Below are 18358 nucleotides of genomic sequence, written 5' to 3' on the forward strand. Positions count from 1 at the left end.
GCGCGAAAAGACCTAGTTTAGCGTTACAGTATTACGCAGGGCATGTAGGTAGCGGTGGTCTAGTAAAAGATGACAACACGGGCAATGGTTAACTATTCATTCTTTTCATTGCTTAATTTAATCTCTTCCTACTCAACAAGACTGTGTGATTCCTGTGGTTTCAAGCCTTACGGAGCCTTACGTATTAGGAAAGAGTTTGTCCTACCCTTACCCCCTAAAATGGGATGAGAGCATTGCGTGACCAACAAATAAGGAACCGCTGCAAGCAAGGATTCAAGCAGCAATAGATCAAAAGATGATCAAACGTAATATTTTGGTGTAGTGCAAAGCAAGCAATTATCTACAAATCACTCAGCCGTTTTTGACTTAGATGCAGTGGTGATCATATGTGTCGAAAGAGGGTCATAGATTCATGGTATTCGACCATTAATTAAATAAGTTGACAGTTGGCGATGTACATCGGACGTTGTGTAAACAAAAGCAAACTTCTGCTTTATGTGCGACGAATGGTGACAGAAACACGTCAAATGGGCTTTTGGACCTGCCTTTTACAGCAAATAAGGTTAGAACATTTCGAAATTATCAGCTCTGTGTCTATTTCAACTTAGTATAGCTCAAGACATGTGGCGCGTGCTAAAATATATGTCTAACCCGTAGACTGAAATTTGACGACGAATGGTCAAATATCTGCATTTTTAACGTACTTTGAAAAGCTCTCGCGTCGCTCACAATCATTTGCCCAAAGAAATTTTTGCAGGAATCTGTAGACCATCCTTCTGCGACTCAACCACCAGAAGCTTAATCCATTTGATGGTTTCGCACATGGTGAAAATCAATTATTTTTACGAAGTACTTTTAAGTGAATGAAATACATGTCTTCCAAATTTAATTATTCTGCACCCAAAAAGACAACGCAGCATTCCCTAAAATCAACCCAGTATACATTTAAACATTGCACAAAAATATTTGAGTGTTTTAAAGACGGAAGAATGATGTGGTTTTGCATGCGAGGCTCTCAAATTTGTTTAATAAAATGGTGCGTCAAATGACGATTTTAACCGATTTTGGTAATTTGCATATTTCTTTGAAATAAAAGGATATTTTGCCAAAAAAAACTATCCAGTAGTTTTTGTCATGCCCTAGCCTATCTACCATAGGAATATGAGCGAAATGGAATTTTCGACCCTTGCCGCGAAATTAAGAATTTGTCTGATTTTTACAGGCAGGCACTCTTAACTGACTAAGCTGAAGGTCAATCGTAGAACAGCAACAACAAAAACAACTTTATTCACTCATATGGTCTGCTTATAGCATAGTTTATGTTCAAGGACATTAAAGAGCATTATAATAGCCCGGGCTACACCCTTATATATGTCACGTAGGTATGGTTTCACCTTGTAATTGAGCCATTTTGGTCTGAGATAGGTTAGAGCTCGAGTTTCTGATGTCCAGTTTTTTCTTGAACAGGGAGGCGATCAATTTGGCATAATGATGAACCCGGTGGCTCTTTGTCATGGTTACCATCAACAGTATCAGAGTGGTTTTCAATCGAGCGACTTAAATCCGAAGCAAACGTTATTACTCTGGTCAGCTACAATGGGCGCCATCAGGCAATCCAATGAACCAATCAAAAGTCTTAAATACACGTAGCTGACGCAAAGCGAGGGAAAACGTGTGCGAGCGAGTAGTGATTGGTTTTGGTTGATGAAAAAGTATTATACTTATTGATATAATGATTATGATTTTTGCACGTTTCTTATTGTGTTAGTTTACGTCAGACGTTTCTATTGTTTTCCAATGCTCACAGCGCGCAATGCATCGTGGTCAAAACTTGGTCTTCAGACAATCGTGGAGGGTACCAGAAGAACAAAACGACATTTCGCTCTCGTCAATCTTCTGCCTGCTCAAATATTCATGAGAGCTGATAATAATTTTTCGATCCTTTGGCAAGTAGATGATGTCAAAACCCACGCGCTCTCGGATCCTTTGAGCGCGCGCTGATGAGAATAGTGAAGATCTATAAAGCTGAAAAAACTCTTTTGCAGATACACTTTACTCAGTCCATTAATTTTTCTTTGATGCGGCTTTTGATTGTGCTTGGATGAATTTAAGAATTATGGGCACGTTTGTGGACTCCTCAGACAGGAACTTTAAATGTAAACACTGCCAAAGTGATGACAATTCAATTAATTCTAAATTTTCGCTTTCAGTCGGTGCACTTGAGCTGTACTCAGTTCTTTTTGAAATAAATATTTTTGACCATTTTTTTCCTTACTTTGAAAACAGGCAGTCAAAACAATACTCCGGAGACCCAGCTATAACTTTTATTTTAACGACACCTGTTTTAAGTCACTTAACACGTTTTGACTAACTGTCGATGTGCAAAATAAATATGCGGAACACCTTTTTTAAGTTTCCTTTTAAAATAAAATTATCATACGGTACCCGCGAAAATGTCTCCTTCAGCCACATTCAAGCGAAGAATAAAGACTTTCATCTTAATTCTTGGAACCTTCTTGCCATTTTCGCATGGATATTCCGGTAAATATTTCAAGATTTTAGTACATGTATGTGCACTCTTCCTCTTCTGTTTCCACCGTTTTAATCACCGTTTAGTCTGTCAGACGTCTTTTGTACTACTTCACTCTTAGACATTCCTCGTTTGCAAACAGCATTCGCATTCAAGCTTTCTATGATGGTTGTTCATAGCTAATGGTTTTTGCAATTGTTCGCAGCGCGTGTTTTTCTGGCCCCCAGAAACGTTGCGTGAGGCTGATACTGAATGGCAAACTGTTCAATATTCAATTAAGTTATTTCGTTACAAACTTTGTTGCTTTCCTTTAGACCAAAACTCTTGTATCAATGAAGCTCCGTCTTACACTGTTAAACTTGCTATTTGTCTTTGTATGCCATTATTTTTTTTTTTCAACTTAAATATTTTAGTACATAAAGGATAGAAGATGAAAGATAATTCGAGAATTTTGCTCATCATATAGACGAAAAATACAAGAAACTTTAGAAACCTAAAGTTTCTTGTATTTTTCGTCTGAGAATTATGCCTTCTCTCCCGCGCACCGTCTTTGTTTTTGTTTTTCACGTGTGTTTTAATGCTAATTCCGACCTGCGGCGTAAAAATTAACAATTCTTCGCAAGAGCTGAATTTTTGACAAGCTGCCAGCGTTCATTCTGTCTTGGTACAAACAACAAAAAAATATCACCATTTTATGGCTCATTAACAAATTTAATTTTAAGTTAGCCATTAAGATCTTAGATCTTTCATAGCGGTAGCTGTTTTGCCACATCAAATTTTAACGCCTCTATCGATTGCGTCGTTTAGTTTAAGCTGCTTCAGTTTTCCAAGCCCGTTTTGATCTCGAGGGCTTCTGAAGGATATAGAACAAGTAACTAAATTTTATCCGAAGTGTGAATGGCCTCATCCAGGAATTTTAAACGACCACGCACTCCCGTTATCTACATTCTTTCTGCTTTCTTTGGAATCATCTCTTCGCGATGTTATGGATGTTCTGGTAAGAAACGTTGCCCTCGTTTTCGTTTTGTTTCTTAATTTTGTTTTATCGTTTTGCGCTTTTTTTTTTTTGGCCTAAAATTCGGCGATTTAAGGTTATTAATTTAGGGATGTCGATTCGGTCGATTTAAGAATAAAGTTACATAGGGCTATTCTGGAGTCATGAGTTTCATAAGGTGATTTTTATAATTTTTTATAGTTATTTTCATATAAGGTCATTTGCCCCCATGCTGATATTGATCCAATTTTTCTTCATAACTCTATCAGCTTTCTCTTTTACATTCATAGCACTCGAAACTACTAGTACAAAATTAAAACTTCCTGCATTTTTGATCGCGGACCGCTTAATGAATAATTATGATTTTCTTCCTCTTCGAAAGCAAGGTATAATTTTTTTTTTTTTTTTTTTTATTGTTATTAGTTTTTTTTCTTTTCTTTTCTTTTCATTAGCTGGATCTTTAATATCAGAAGAGTACGGAATTAGTTGCTATTCGGTAACTGTGTAGCCGTATGCAGAGTTTTCTTTCGTTGTGCAAACTTGAGTTCATCTTGGCTTTCCGGCCCAGTCTAAGAATTTCAACTCTTCCTGTTTAGAAATTTGGAATAACGCCTAAAACAATAAAAGGGAGTTTCGCTAGCTTTGTAAACCAGAGACTTGATAAGAAGAGAACCTGGACGGAATTTGGTTGAACGACCCATCGAAATATTGGAGTTAACAGAAAGATACCAGCTACATATGCAAATAAACTCTAACATCGCAAATGATAACAATGCCCTTTGACATAATTTCTTGCCTTTAGCTAGGTAGGTTATTTTAGAATCAATATTTCTATGAATTCAAATTATAAATGCATTAGATCCTACTGCACTCATTCAGAGACTATTTTCTATAATACAAACTGACATTTTTGAGCAATAAACTCCTTGCTCCATAGCATTTTTTTATTTCTCTAAACTACTCCGAGATTTTTTTCCTTAGGTGGCTGTTACGTCTAAATTAATTTCTGTTTTCATTCGAGGTGAAAGCGCCCAAAAATATGCAAAATGCTTAGACAAATGAATACTAAAAGCCGAGTATTAAGAGTCATTGGCTGAAAATATCGAGAATGGCTGGCCAGGTTAGAAAAATCGAAAATCCTGAAACTTTGCCTAAAGAACGCTTTTAGGGAGCTACTTTCGAAAATGTTATTCCGAGTTTCTCAGAATTTAAAGTCTTCGAGAAATTCGCAAAAAACGAAAATATAGCTTTTTGCCTCATTAAATATGCAAAACATATCTGGAAAATTGACAAAGTTCTCGGTATTCGCATTGAAACAATTTACAAAACTAGAACACGGGGTAAACTTGGCATAAGAGCTTTACTTTTCTTCTATCTAACAATAGGAAGTTTTAAATTTTTCAAGCATTTTGAAGGATTCTGTCGATCGTTGAAGAATTGCCTTTTCAAGCCGCTATGAAAACGGCAAAAATTGCGTAGTTTTACGGGCTTAAAACGCATCTTGGTATGTCCGATATGGAACTAAAACAAGTACTGTGCAAAAGAGTGTGGTTTGTACTATAATAATATGGAAAAAAATTTCTGGGCAATCGAGGTTCACACTAGTCTCCTCCGCAGCCGTTTTTTGGGATGTCACGCAACGCTCCCCCCAAAGAAACGGCTACTCACATCCGAACCACATTCTTTTCCTTTTGTGTTTGTGGTTTGTTTGCGCTCTGTTGAACAGACCAATCACATAATAGCAAAGTGTGAATGACGTAAGCTTTCGCGCGAAAATGTCTGCGGTGCGAACACGCGAGGGATTTCTGGTTTTTGTTTCACGTCGCACGTCGCCAAAAATAGGCGGTGTTCGCAGGTTACGATCATGACGGACGAAAAAAATTGTAAATGAAAGTCCTAAGTACAAGTGCTTCATGTGCTCATCGCTATGTTCAGCTATAAATGAGACTATATATTTTCTCCAAATGTCAAATTGTAAGCGTCAATCAAGGGCCAAACGCTTCCTACAGATTGTAATCAGGCCGGAAAGAGCGGCATTCAGAACTCGATGTCAACAAATCGAGCGAAGCTACTTGATTTCCTGGTTCCTTTATTAAGTTAAAATAGATATCTTCCTTCTCGAGAATAATTTTTTAAGTTGAAAGCTTCTAATAATTAACTTGAACTTTGAAGAGTCTTCAGCTACATAGAAAGCTCGTGCAAGCGTCGCCGGTATTTTTCAGCGTCCCTAAACAAAAGCCGGAAATCTGTATGTTTATTTGTGACATCTCCCACGACGGGATACAAAGATAAAAAACATTCCCTGATTGGACAAGTTTCAAAGGGCGAATTTGGCGCGAAAACGTTCTTGAAAATGGAACGGAAGCGGTGATTGGCTAGTTTCGTGAAAGGAATGTTGTTCGGATGTGAGCAGCCGTTTCTTTGGGGGGAGCGTTGCGTGACATCCCAAAAAACGGCTGCGGAGGAGACTAGGTTCACACAGGTAAAATGCAAAAGTTCGCGACAGTCTCTTCTCAAATTTGCATAATGCGGTATGTTCAAAGAACTCTATTGTTGAGCACTCTAGTCTGTTTTTGTTCCATTTGTGGACCATGCTTTGTGGGAAATACACAAAAAGAGAGTTGATCCATGTCGTTATTACAACATTGTTTCATTATTTCACGCAAGGTACATAAAACTACAGAAAAAGCCCAAAATATAAGTTCAAAGTCACCCAGACTAAACACGCTACATGTATTACGTGACGCCAGTCACGTAATATATATTTTCAGTTAGCTCCAATTGAAATTTCTAGATTATTGAGGTTTAGACACTTGCTTATAATAGAGACATATCAGGGTTTGTCTTTCCCGTTTATATACACTCGATTAGTCTGCAAATATTCGAAAGGAGAGTGGTCTTTTAAAGTAAATTTTAGCACGTGTCTCGATTTTGATCTTGATGGGAAACGAATTAATTCGATGCACTAAATGAAACGAAGAGGTTTTATTAAAATGATCCAGTTAGACCAAGGAAGCAAGTTTTCTTGAAAAATAGAGTAAGACTGTTTGAAATCTATGATCCCGCGATCTGACCTCGGTTGGAATTCGGCCTAGTCCAAACGTCGCGTTTCTGCCGTTCCGACCTCAAATAAATTTGTCCCGGCAGCAGCAATGACAAGAGAACAGCGGTGATTCCAAACGTCGAGTTCAATCAGTCGCGAAGAAGATCGGAAGACGCTTGCTTTACTGAAGGCCATTTTAAATGCTACAAATATTAGCAACGGCAGCCGATGCAGCAGACTATGAATTCAGTTCGGCACGGTATAAGAGCACGCCGAAGCCAAGTCGCGCTACACGGCATGCAAACTGTATTCATCCCCACCCCGAGGGGGGGGGGGGGGGGGGAACTCATATAAAAATAACGCGAGTTCTCGATGTACATCTTAGGGGTTAATCTTCATAAGGTCCACCGCGAGAGCTCTTGCGGTGCCTTTTACAGGGGTTGAGGCGAAAAATATGACAGGGGATAATGTGTTATGTAAACGGTTGTCACTTTAGCCATCGATTTTCCCTCTTTCTTTATTATTTGAAGACACCAATAACGACAAAAAAACACTGTTAGAAATATTTCGAGTAGTCCGTTCTATAAAGAGACTTTTCAATTTTCGTCAATTATGCAAATAAGTTCACCTAGCCTTAAAAACGTTTGTGTTTGCTGGCGCGCGTTCTTACTGCCCACATTTTTTGTTCCAAGTAATGATTGAAGCAGACCAAAAGTTAACCCATTGACTCCTGTGTCGGCCGTAACCGGCCATGACTGGCCTTGGCGTTTCTTCCACTTCTGACGTCATCACCCTTGACCAAAATTGGCATCATCTATGTTCAACTTCTGCAGGAGGAAAAGATCTTTCCAATGCTACCCAGATCAGAGTGATCGGCCCAATGGAGCCTGAGATATGCACAAAAATGCTCAAAAAGTTGAGTGAAAAGCTCAGAGCAAAATTTCCTGCCCCTACACGTGGCTACTCCATGGCAAAAATTGCCTGTCTCGATGATGCTTTCTCAGAATGTTTTAAACTGGAAGCAAGCCCAGTAGAAGGTCAATCACCGCAGCAAAAAGAAAAGAAAAGGAGAAAAAGGAAAGGCGAAAAAAAAAATAAATAAATAAAAATAAAAAAAATAGAATAGCCTAAACACGTAGGTCACTTTCTCGTCCAAAAACTCAAAATTTTGATTTCTGCGCATACCTGAACGAAAATGTTCTAAAACGCGATGCTAGTGGAAAGGAAGGCATGCTGTCATGTTGCAAATGCCCGCTTGAGTAGATTGGAGCTAATTTGGCCCAGATCCAGCCTGAAAATCTCCAAAACGACCAAACAATGCGTTTTTGGCGAAAAGCTCCAGGAGTCAATGGGTTAATCACGTGACCCAATTTTCCAAAAGATGAGTCCCTTGGTGATAAATTTGGGAAATCTATCCAAAGCAAGCTCAAAAACGCCAGGAATTACGCAAAATTTGGATTTTAGGCTTTTTGTTAATCAAAGTATTTATTTCGACCCGACATTGGGCAAACTAAAACACCTTTTAAGCCCGTAAAATTACGCAATTTTTGCCGTTTCCATAGGGGCTTGAATTCTTCGACAGTCGACGGAACCCCTCAAAATTTAATTTCATATAAAGCTTTCTTGCCATGCACGTGCCGAAGTGAAACAGGGACGGCGGAGCCGGGGTGGGGGCTTAAGTCTCTCCCCTCCACTTTTTACCACGATGACATTTTATTTTTTTGTAGTATGAGGTACAAATGAAGAAATAAAGAAGAAGGAAAAGAAAACGGAAAAAGTCTGGTTGACTACAGATTTACCAAGAATTTACAAAGCTACAACCTCGTACCAAATCTTTAGGAAACTTTTCATGTTTACATAGTTTTAACCTTTCCGCAGCGTGCGCTTCCTTCCCACACACGGGGGGCTTGTGTAAATGCGCAGGTCAGTCAGTACTAAGGCCGTGATATATCATGGAGGGCTGAGAAAGATGTATCAAGCTCACAATACCTTCAAAATATATTGCTGTAAATGCACTAAAAGTACCTGTCATTTTATAGTTCATCCACTAGGTTGATTTTCTTAAGAACTACACCATGGAGAATGTCAAAAATACCATTTCCGAGCCCCGAGATTTAAAATGCTTTTGGGGGGAGGATGCCCCTAGACTCCTCTACAAACTTGCGCCGGCACCGCTCGTTTTCAATTAATTCGTTTCCCATCAAGATCAAAATCGAGACACGTGCTAAAATTTACTTTAAAAGACCACTCTCCTTTCGAATATTTGCAGACTAATCGAGTGTATATAAACGGGAAAGACAAACCCTGATATGTCTCTATTATAAGCAAGTGTCTAAACCTCAATAATCTAGAAATTTCAATTGGAGCTAACTGAAAATATATATTACGTGACTGGCGTCACGTAATACATGTAGCGTGTTTAGTCTGGGTGACTTTGAACTTATATTTTGGGCTTTTTCTGTAGTTTTATGTACCTTGCGTGAAATAATGAAACAATGTTGTAATAACGACATGGATCAACTCTCTTTTTGTGTATTTCCCACAAAGCATGGTCCACAAATGGAACAAAAACAGACTAGAGTGCTCAACAATAGAGTTCTTTGAACATACCGCATTATGCAAATTTGAGAAGAGACTGTCGCGAACTTTTGCATTTTACCTGTGTGAACCTCGATTGCCCAGAAATTTTTTTCCATATTATTATAGTACAAACCACACTCTTTTGCACAGTACTTGTTTTAGTTCCATATCGGACATACCAAGATGCGTTTTAAGCCCGTAAAACTACGCAATTTTTGCCGTTTTCATAGCGGCTTGAAAAGGCAATTCTTCAACGATCGACAGAATCCTTCAAAATGCTTGAAAGATTTAAAACTTCCTATTGTTAGATAGAAGAAAAGTAAAGCTCTTATGCCAAGTTTACCCCGTGTTCTAGTTTTGTAAATTGTTTCAATGCGAATACCGAGAACTTTGTCAATTTTCCAGATATGTTTTGCATATTTAATGAGGCAAAAAGCTATATTTTCGTTTTTTGCGAATTTCTCGAAGACTTTAAATTCTAAGAAACTCGGAATAATATTTTCGAAAGTAGCTCCCTAAAAGCGTTCTTTAGGCAAAGTTTCAGGATTTTCGATTTTTCTAACCTGGCCAGCCATTCTCGATATTTCCAGTCGGTGACTCTTAATAAGAGGAGTCTAAACATGTACAGGCAAGGTGAATACAAATGACTTTTACAATTCCCGTCTCTAAGTTGACAGCTACATGTTTGCTTTCTACAGATGATGAATGTCGCATGATCATATTTAAGGAACCAATAGCAAACAGAGAAATGAGGGGCCACGTGATCAAAATGGAAGAGGTACCTAATCAGGAGAGCTGCCGGGTGTTGTGTTTTATTGAGCCCAACGGTGTGTCCATAAATTTTGGGCCTTGGCGGAAAGGAAAATACAAATGTGAGTTGAATAACGCCACTGAAGAGAGCAAACCTTTCCCTGTGCTGTATAAGAAGATGGATTACATCTATCTCGGTATCGAGGTAAAAAGTTTTACTGTTGAGTTTCAGTCAGTGTTCAGTTCAGCTGTCTGATAGTTGTATCTGTTTGCGAGACATTGACAGTACATTTTTCTTCGCATGTAAATTTTTCGTTTATGTTTGTTTTGTCTGCCAACGAAAACTCTGTGTTTGGTCAAACACTGAAGACAGTGTTTGATCACATTTCCAAACACCGCAAGGTTCGTCCAAAAAAAAGAAAAAAAACTCCGCTGCGTGTCGTAATTTCAACTACATATATCTTCTCGGTGTTTGGAAATGTGGTTAAACACGGTCTTTTCTTGTTTGATATAACACCTCACGATGTGACAGGACAGACGCATAAAAAGCTGGCGTCAGTTTGTAAAGTATAAATCGGAAAGAGCATATGTGGACAACTGATTTTTCAATATTTTTTACACTCCATTTTTTTTAACCAGAATCCCTGCAGCCGCAGCCCATGTTTTAACAATGGAACTTGTCAAGTAGGATATACAGCAAAAGACTTCCGTTGTAAATGTTTACCAGGATTCACTGGGGAGCACTGCGAAGGTAAAAGTGAAATCTTAACAAAGGAAACATTTAGTAATCCTTCTGGTACAGCTAGACCAATATGTATACTTCGAGTTGGAGACGGCGAGAATAAATCGTATGGAAAATTTCACCAAGATTCTTTGGACCCGAATCGAACTGAATTGGGCCTTTAATGTGGGCTTGTTTCCCTAGTATTTGGTAGTAGTGCTTACGGCACTACTACCAAATACAAAAGTATTAAAAGCTCTTAAATAGAAACTTGAATGCTGCGTCTAAAACCTCCTTGAAAAAAAGTGCAACGCGTTGTTTACAGAAAGTAATGCTAGGATGACGCCAAAAAAAAAAAAAAAAATCACGCTTAAATGAGCTGTACTATAGTCATCCAGCTAGAAAGTATGATTACGAAAAGAAGGCTTCAGCAAAAATATGGCTTAACTCTTTCACGGTCAAATGGTCGCTAAAAAAATACCGTTTTTAACCCTTAAATCAGGTTTATGGCTGCCATGACGCTAAATGGCCTTGCTAGGTTTTGCTGAAAAAAACTATTTCTTGCCAAACAGATAGATTTCCCCTAGATTAAGTACAAACATGTAGATTATTTTAATTTGGTGGATGCGCATAAGCCATTTCTTTTCTTTTTGCGATTTCCCTTTCCGAATGTTTTTATTGATCTTTTCCTTTCATTTTTCTCGGCCCTTTCACTCTCGCTACTCTCTCGCTTTTTACGTTTCATATTCTTTCAAGCTGCCGTAAAAAAGTTTGGTGTAAATTATGGGCAATGCCTGGAAATGGGACCTTGATCGAGTATAGGTATAATGGGCCATTTTACCACCATTTTGCACCAAAACTGATAACGTTTTTCAATTTGCTACGTCAGAATGCCGTCGATATCCAAAACCTACTGTTGTGCGAATATCATAGCTCTACCATCTGTTTAACAAGAATATCTGGTGACATTTAAATTGTTGACGCCACAAGTGGTACAAAGAGCACGACTATTAAGTAGCCGTATATGACTCCTTGGGCGTCAAAGGGTTAACACGGCTTTCAAAGTACTGTTGCCCTGAAATATCTAGAATATCTAGATCCAAGGCAAAACATTTCTGAAGAAAATTTTTGCTGGAAGATCAAAATTTATGTATCTTAAATTTTTTAATTTCAAGGAATATTTTGTCACTTATGATCTGTCAACATGTGTCATCTATGGTCGTATGATTTGGCTTGTCTAAGGAAATTGTCTAGGCCATCCCTTGCATTTGCTACTAAAGCCTCGAATCATTTGACAAGAAAACAAAACAAAACAAAACAAAACAAAACAACAACAACAACAACAACAACAAAAACAGGGACGGTTGTATAAGGATTTTCCAAAATTTAAAAAAAAAAAAGACACTGTTATCTCATTCGTTCTTCTTCTTATCTATTCACAGCTTGCAACTTCGACTTCGAGCGTGGGATTGATGGCTGGAAAAGGACTGGTACAGTGTTTAATAACCAACCAACTTTTGGTGACAACCCTACTGCCCGCAATAGAGAACAGCCATCCAAACACCAGGGGGACTGGTGGATAGGGGGACACGAGAACAGGCCTTCCAAAGAGGCACAGGCGGGAGCCATTCAAGGAGACGGACCCATAGGAACTCTTACAACCCCGAGCTTTCGTATTATTGGTAGAAAGATCTCGTTTCTCATCGGTGGAGGCTGTGACGTGACTGTCATTCGCGCAGAGCTACTGGTCGACAACGTGGTGAGAAGTAAATCGATCTCTCCAGCCTCTCTCGAACGTCTCTAAGATTTCATGAGAGGTTATTGGTGTTAATCAGGAGAAAAGAGATTATAGGGTGTGGTAGCTACGCAAGTAATTGGATTCATGTACTCAAGGATTGTGAACGGTCATCAAAATTAAATTAGATTAATTTAATTAAATCAAGTGCAATTCAAATTACTTCTTTTCCTTGTGATCTGAGAATTCTTGTCTGTTTGTATTTAAGGTGGTCAGAAATAAGACTGGTTACTGCACGGAGACGATGCGCCGTAAAAGCTGGGACGTCGAAGACTTGAATGGTAAACTCGCTCGAGTCAGGCTCATTGATGCCAGCTCTGGCAATTGGGGTCACATTAACTCTGATGATCTCAAAGGCGACATTATTTGTGACAAGGATTAAGGATTGGATGTGATATTGTACTAAGTGAGCAATGTTTAGAAAAACTGAGTTGTTCTGCCAAGACATAATCTCCTAGTTTGAAGGCTTTAATCATTGCAATGACAGCGCTACGTAAACCGCTTTACTCTATAAAAAAGAAAAATAACTAAAACTGTAAATTAGTAAGCGTTAAATACCTTGCAGCAATAAACCGGTGATAACAAATAACAAGCTGGGCTCACATTTGATTTGTTTCTTCCGTACCTCTTAGTTTTACTTTCTTCCCTTATTTGAAGACAAGGTGTTGTTGCGCAATAGCTTCGATTTCAAACTTGTTTAGCCTTGGGAGGGGGAAAGAGGCTTGAAGTGCCCGTGGTGATTTCGATCTGTCCTTGTTTGAACAGCAATCAAGCTTTGAACAATAACTATCTAACTTCTCGCGCGCTGATTGGCTCATTTTTATCATCAATAAGAAAACAGAGGGATAAAAGTTTAATTTACGTAAGCTTTTAAGTTCCATTTTCAGCTATCAAACCGTCAACTTTTTAACCAATGAGATTTTATGGACTTTTATAAGTAGCCAATCAAAAAGCGAGAAAAGCTATTGACAATGGTCGCGTCATTTTGAATAAAATTTCGCTTATCTTTGTTTACGACAAGTTTACGGCGTCTTTTTCCCCTCATTTATTCCCGGCATTTGACCATTTTGGGGTCTTGTTATTGTAAAAAAAAAAAATTGACTTCAGTTTTTCATGCGTCTCCCCTCTTATTGATGATAAATTTCGTCATAACAACGTCAAAGTTTACTGCAGAACCAAAAGCCGCAGGCTCGTGGTTCCACAGCCACTTTGACAACGTTATGACGCAATTTATCATCAACAAGAGAACAGACGTATAAAAACTGACGTCAATTTGTTAACTAGTCGTGAAACATTGTGACCTTTCCTGAAACTTAATAAGGAATATTGTGGTGCGCTTAGATTTTGACTTCGTGATTTGACGTTTCTATGACAACCATATTTGCACTTGCATTTATTTAGGTGAGAGTAAACTAAAAATTTAAAGTCGGTTAAAATACTAGTTAAGGTGGTTGTCAATAGTTTCCAGCTCTTTTTATCACTTCTACTTTGATAGACCAATACTACTATTCTTTGTTCAATGATCCTGCAATGGCATCTCACAAATGCCCAATCATTGTTAACAAGTTGTGCTCATCCTTTTTATATAACACTTTAACATTTCAACAACACAACCTCTCAAAAACACTCTTAATTTTAGCTTTAAGTGCTTATAACCCAAAAACGAGCTCAATGATCCTCATTTTTAATCATGGAATTGGGATAAGCATGATAAGATGAAACATTTTAAAAAGTTTCAAAAATTCTTTGGAGAGGGTTCAGAGCCACCTTAAATTTTTGACCCCACCAGGAGTCAAATACTCGGAGTTTCCAGCTCCCATAGTAACCCTTGGAGTGAACTCTTTTCGCCCCCCTTTTTTTATTTATAGCATTTGACCTCCTGGGAGTTTTCACAGGGAGCCACGTCTTTAAAACGCCCAATCAGATCACCCAATTATTTTAACATTTCACTATAGCTACGGAAGCCGTAATCGCACGTTATGATAAATAAAAATAGAAGGAAAGTGGGCAGACAATTCCAAACAAAGCTCAATGTTGTTTCTTCCTTCGAAATAACAAAGTTTCTACATTGCTTTATCCGGGCTCAGTTTTCAGAAGCTAAAATCAATGGATCGTTTACTTACACTACAGGCAGGATTGTTCCAAGATCGATGAGAAAGTTTGCAAATACGAGCTATACAGACACACACTGTCTGCCCCAAATTAATTGTACGCTAGATAGAAGTAGAAGGCGTATTGGGCCATTGAGAGCACTCGCCATTCGGGCGAGTGACTCCCAAAATGACTGTAATTTTAACTCGTCCACGCAGAAAAATGCCTCCTCTCCCAAAAGTACTCTCCGCAATGACTCAAAAACCATATGTTTTGGGGGGGGGGGGGGGGTATCTCGTGATCACGGAAGCGCAGCTTGCCATTTCGTGTTGGGCTTTCTCAGACTTGTTCTGCCTCCTTGGGATCACGGGCCGATTTCACTGTTTATCCTCGTCAGTTTTATCATCAAACTTTGACACATTTCCGTCGTATTGCCTGAAAAACAGCTTAACGAACAGCTGGCACTTCCTAATTCGCCTATATCCCTAGAATCGAGACATTGGGGAAGTCAAACAACTTGTCGGCACGTGCAAGTTATACTACAAGACTTTCAACCCAAAGATAACTACAACTTTAATTTTCTTTAATTTTTCTTCTTTTAATTTTCTTTATAAGGTTCATTCCTTAGCCAAGGAAACATCGTAGTCCCTCTCGTGTGCCATCTTCCATTCCCATGCCGTAATTCTTGGTTTTCACTCACGTGATCGACAGCCGTGTTTTCTCACAGAAACAAAGAAAAGATTCACATAAAAATAGAGTTCAATTCCCTGAGGTTAAATTTTGGGCTCCAACATGGCCGTCGTTTCTTTGTTTAGGGGCTCCAACATGGCGGCCAGGACGTCAGGCGAAAACTAAGAAATACGTGGCGGCTCAACTAGAGACCAGCCGTATCACTATACACATACACGTGTAACCGTTATCTAAATTATTACTAAGAAAAAAACGGATTTCATTTTGCCCCGTTTATGAAACAATAAGTTGTATTTTATCGGCAAATTAGTTAAGCATCTCGAAAGATTAAAGAGGTATGATTTAGAGATATTCTTGCTAAAGTAGAAAATGTTGTAATATTAACTTGTGGGTACCCCTCTGTGGAATCCCTTACGTTTTCGTGGGCCGCCCCACATCTCGCAAACATGTGAGTTGGCTTTTGTCGCACATTGTGTTGACAGTGTTTAACGTTGCGTTGAGTATTTGAGCCTTATCTAAAGCTATCTTACAACAGAAAATAAAAAGGACTGTTGTCATTATTTAAGCTTAAATAATTTCCTCAAACTGAAAATCGTACTCGCCAAACAGGCGAGTGATCTTTGATTGGTACTCATCCGACGCCGCTTTTTACGCTCATGTGGGCTAGCGGGCGAGCGCTAATTTTTAACACCCCTGAGCTACAGTTAAATTTGGATATATTCTCATCTGTCGTGCGTAGTTGCCCGGCAATATCCATTATTTTGTATGTTAATGACGTGATGAAAGGGGAACAAATTGTGCGGTGTTTGGTCTTAAGCGATTTTTCCCACCGCACGGCCACAAAATTAAGGTGTGATTTATTCAATTTGACTTTACAACCTGTGTGCGTAACGATTATAACACTCTTTTTGTACCTTCAGTGCAGCTAATATACTAATTTTTAACGAAACAAGACCATTAAGGTGTCAATCAATCTATGTTAATAATAGCGACCTTTTAACACAGATGTTTTAGAACCACGGATGCAAACCGGAAGTTAATGCTCTTCCTTCTAACTCGTTTTCATCCCGGCCCCACAAATGAGTTGAAAGTTCTCCTTTTAGCCTCTACAACCGTTTTTGATGCTGCCAGTTTGTTTCAAACCAATCACGTGGTACATTGAAATGCCCCACGTGAGGACATTTTCTGTTTGCCATCATGACTTTTTCGTATTACGTGATGTTCATTCACAACGTCTTTATCTTCAAGAGGAAAGCTTACCGCGCTTTTTGTCTGCCATGGAACTGTCAGCATGGTCGCTGTTTATCAGCTGAAGATAAAATATGATCAGGGCAAACTCGGAGCGCGTTTTTTAGGCGCATTCGACACGATAAGTTTTCCTCTTGAAGATAAACACGTTGTGAATGAACATTACGTAATATGAAATATTCATGACGCCACATAGAAAAAATGTCCTCACGTGGTGCATTTCAATGTACCACGTAATCGGTTTGAAAGAAACTCGCGGCATCAAAAACGTTACTCGTGGGTGTCGCGGTCTACTGCGAAGAGTAATACGCAAGGGTATATGCTTTCTGAAATAAAAAGGCACTTCACATGCATTTGCCTCTAGAGTCTTGGATCATGTGTCGTAAACATGCCGAACGGTTGTATGAGAACGTCCCAAGACCTAAACAGCGTTTACCAGTCTCACTCTTCTTTCTATAATTATCTGCACAGCTTGCAACTTCGACTTCGAGCATGGGATTCATGGCTGGAAAAGGACTGGCACAGTGTTTAATAACCAACCAACGTTTGGTGACAACCCTACTGCCCGCAATAGAGAACAGCCATCCAAACACCAGGGGGACTGGTGGATAGGGGGAGCGGAGAACAGGCCTTACAAAGAGGCACAGGCGGGAGCCATTCAAGGAGACGGACCCATAGGAACTCTTACATCAACGCGCTTTCGTATTATTGGTAGAAAGATCTCGTTTCTCATCGGTGGAGGCTGTGACGTGACTGTCATTCGGGCAGAGCTACTGGTCGACAACGTGGTGAGAAGTAAATCGATCTCTCCAGCCTCTCTCGAACGTTTCCAAGATTTCATGAGAGGTTATTGGTCTCAATGAGTAGAATAGAGATTATAGGGTGTGGTAGCTACGCAAGTAATTGGATTCATGTACTCAAGGATTGTGAACGGTCATCAAAATTAAATTAGATTAATTTAATTAAATCAAGTGCAATTCAAATTACTTCTTTTCCTTGTGATCTGAGAATTCTTGTCTGTTTGTATTTAAGGTGGTCAGAAATAAGACTGGTTACTGCACGGAGACGATGTGCCATAAAAGCTGGGACGTCCAAGACTTCATTGGTAAACTCGCTCGAGTCAGGCTCATTGATGCCAGCTCTGGCAATTGGGGTCACATTAACTTTGATGATCTCAAAGGCGACATTATTTGTGACAAGGATTAAGGATTGGATGTGATATTGTACTAAGTGAGCAATGTTTAGAAGAACTGAGTTGTTCTGCCAAGACATAATCCCCTAGTTTGAAGGCTTTAATCATTGCAATGACAGCGCTACGTAAACCGCTTTACTCTATAAAAAAGAAAAATAACTAAAACTGTAAATTAGTAAGCGTTAAATACCTTGCAGCAATAAACCGGTGATAACAAATAACAAGCTGGGCTCACATTTGATTTGTTTCTTCCGTACCTCTTAGTTTTACTTTCTTCCCTTATTTGAAGACAAGGTGTTGTTGCGCAATAGCTTCGATTTCAAACTTGTTTAGCCTTGGGAGGGGGAAAGAGGCTTGAAGTGCCCGTGGTGATTTCGATCTGTCCTTGTTTAAACAGTAATCAAGCTTTGAACAACAGCTATCTAATTTCTCGCGCGCTGATTGGCTCACTTTTATCATCAATAAGAGTACAGAGGGATACAATTTTAATTTATGCAAGCTTTTAAATTCCATTTTCAGCTGTCAAACCGTCAACTTTTTAACCAATGAGATTTTATGGGCTTTTTTTAAGAAGCCAATCAAAAAGCGAAAAAAGCTATTGACAATGGTCGCGTTATTTTGAATAAAATTTCGCTTATCTTTGTTTGCGGCAAGTTTACGGCGTCTTTTCCCTCTCGTTTATTCCAGGCATTTGCCCATTTGGGGGTCTTGTTATTGTAAAAAA

General features: G+C 38.9%; 1 protein-coding gene and 1 pseudogene across 1 annotated transcript; both read left to right on the forward strand.

Moving 5' to 3' along the window:
- Positions 1-9765: 9765 nt before the first annotated feature.
- Positions 9766-12795, forward strand: LOC145482862 (uncharacterized). Its single transcript, XM_081461499.1, has 4 exons — positions 9766-10102; positions 10537-10648; positions 12061-12377; positions 12622-12795. The coding sequence occupies exons 1-4, from the start codon at positions 9791-9793 to the stop codon at positions 12793-12795; spliced, it is 915 nt and encodes a 304-aa protein (XP_081317625.1). The 5' UTR covers positions 9766-9790.
- A 3848-nt stretch (positions 12796-16643) lies between these two features.
- The window catches only part of LOC145482447 (uncharacterized), a 28937-nt pseudogene continuing 27222 nt past the window's right edge, over positions 16644-18358 (forward strand).

The sequence above is a fragment of the Orbicella franksi genome, chromosome 3 (genome assembly GCF_964199315.1).
Source record: "Orbicella franksi chromosome 3, jaOrbFran1.1, whole genome shotgun sequence".
NCBI lineage: Eukaryota > Metazoa > Cnidaria > Anthozoa > Scleractinia > Merulinidae > Orbicella > Orbicella franksi.

What these genes read in the sequence shown, in the direction of transcription:
- LOC145482862 (XM_081461499.1), top strand. Translation starts at nt 9,791, where the DNA reads ATGACTTTTACAATTCCCGTCTCTAAGTTGACAGCTACATGTTTGCTT. An exon ending in CACTGGGGAGCACTGCGAAG is followed by an intron (nt 10,649 to 12,060) that starts GTAAAAGTGAAA and finishes ATCTATTCACAG; the next exon opens with CTTGCAACTTCGACTTCGAG. An exon ending in AGCTACTGGTCGACAACGTG is followed by an intron (nt 12,378 to 12,621) that starts GTGAGAAGTAAA and finishes TTTGTATTTAAG; the next exon opens with GTGGTCAGAAATAAGACTGG.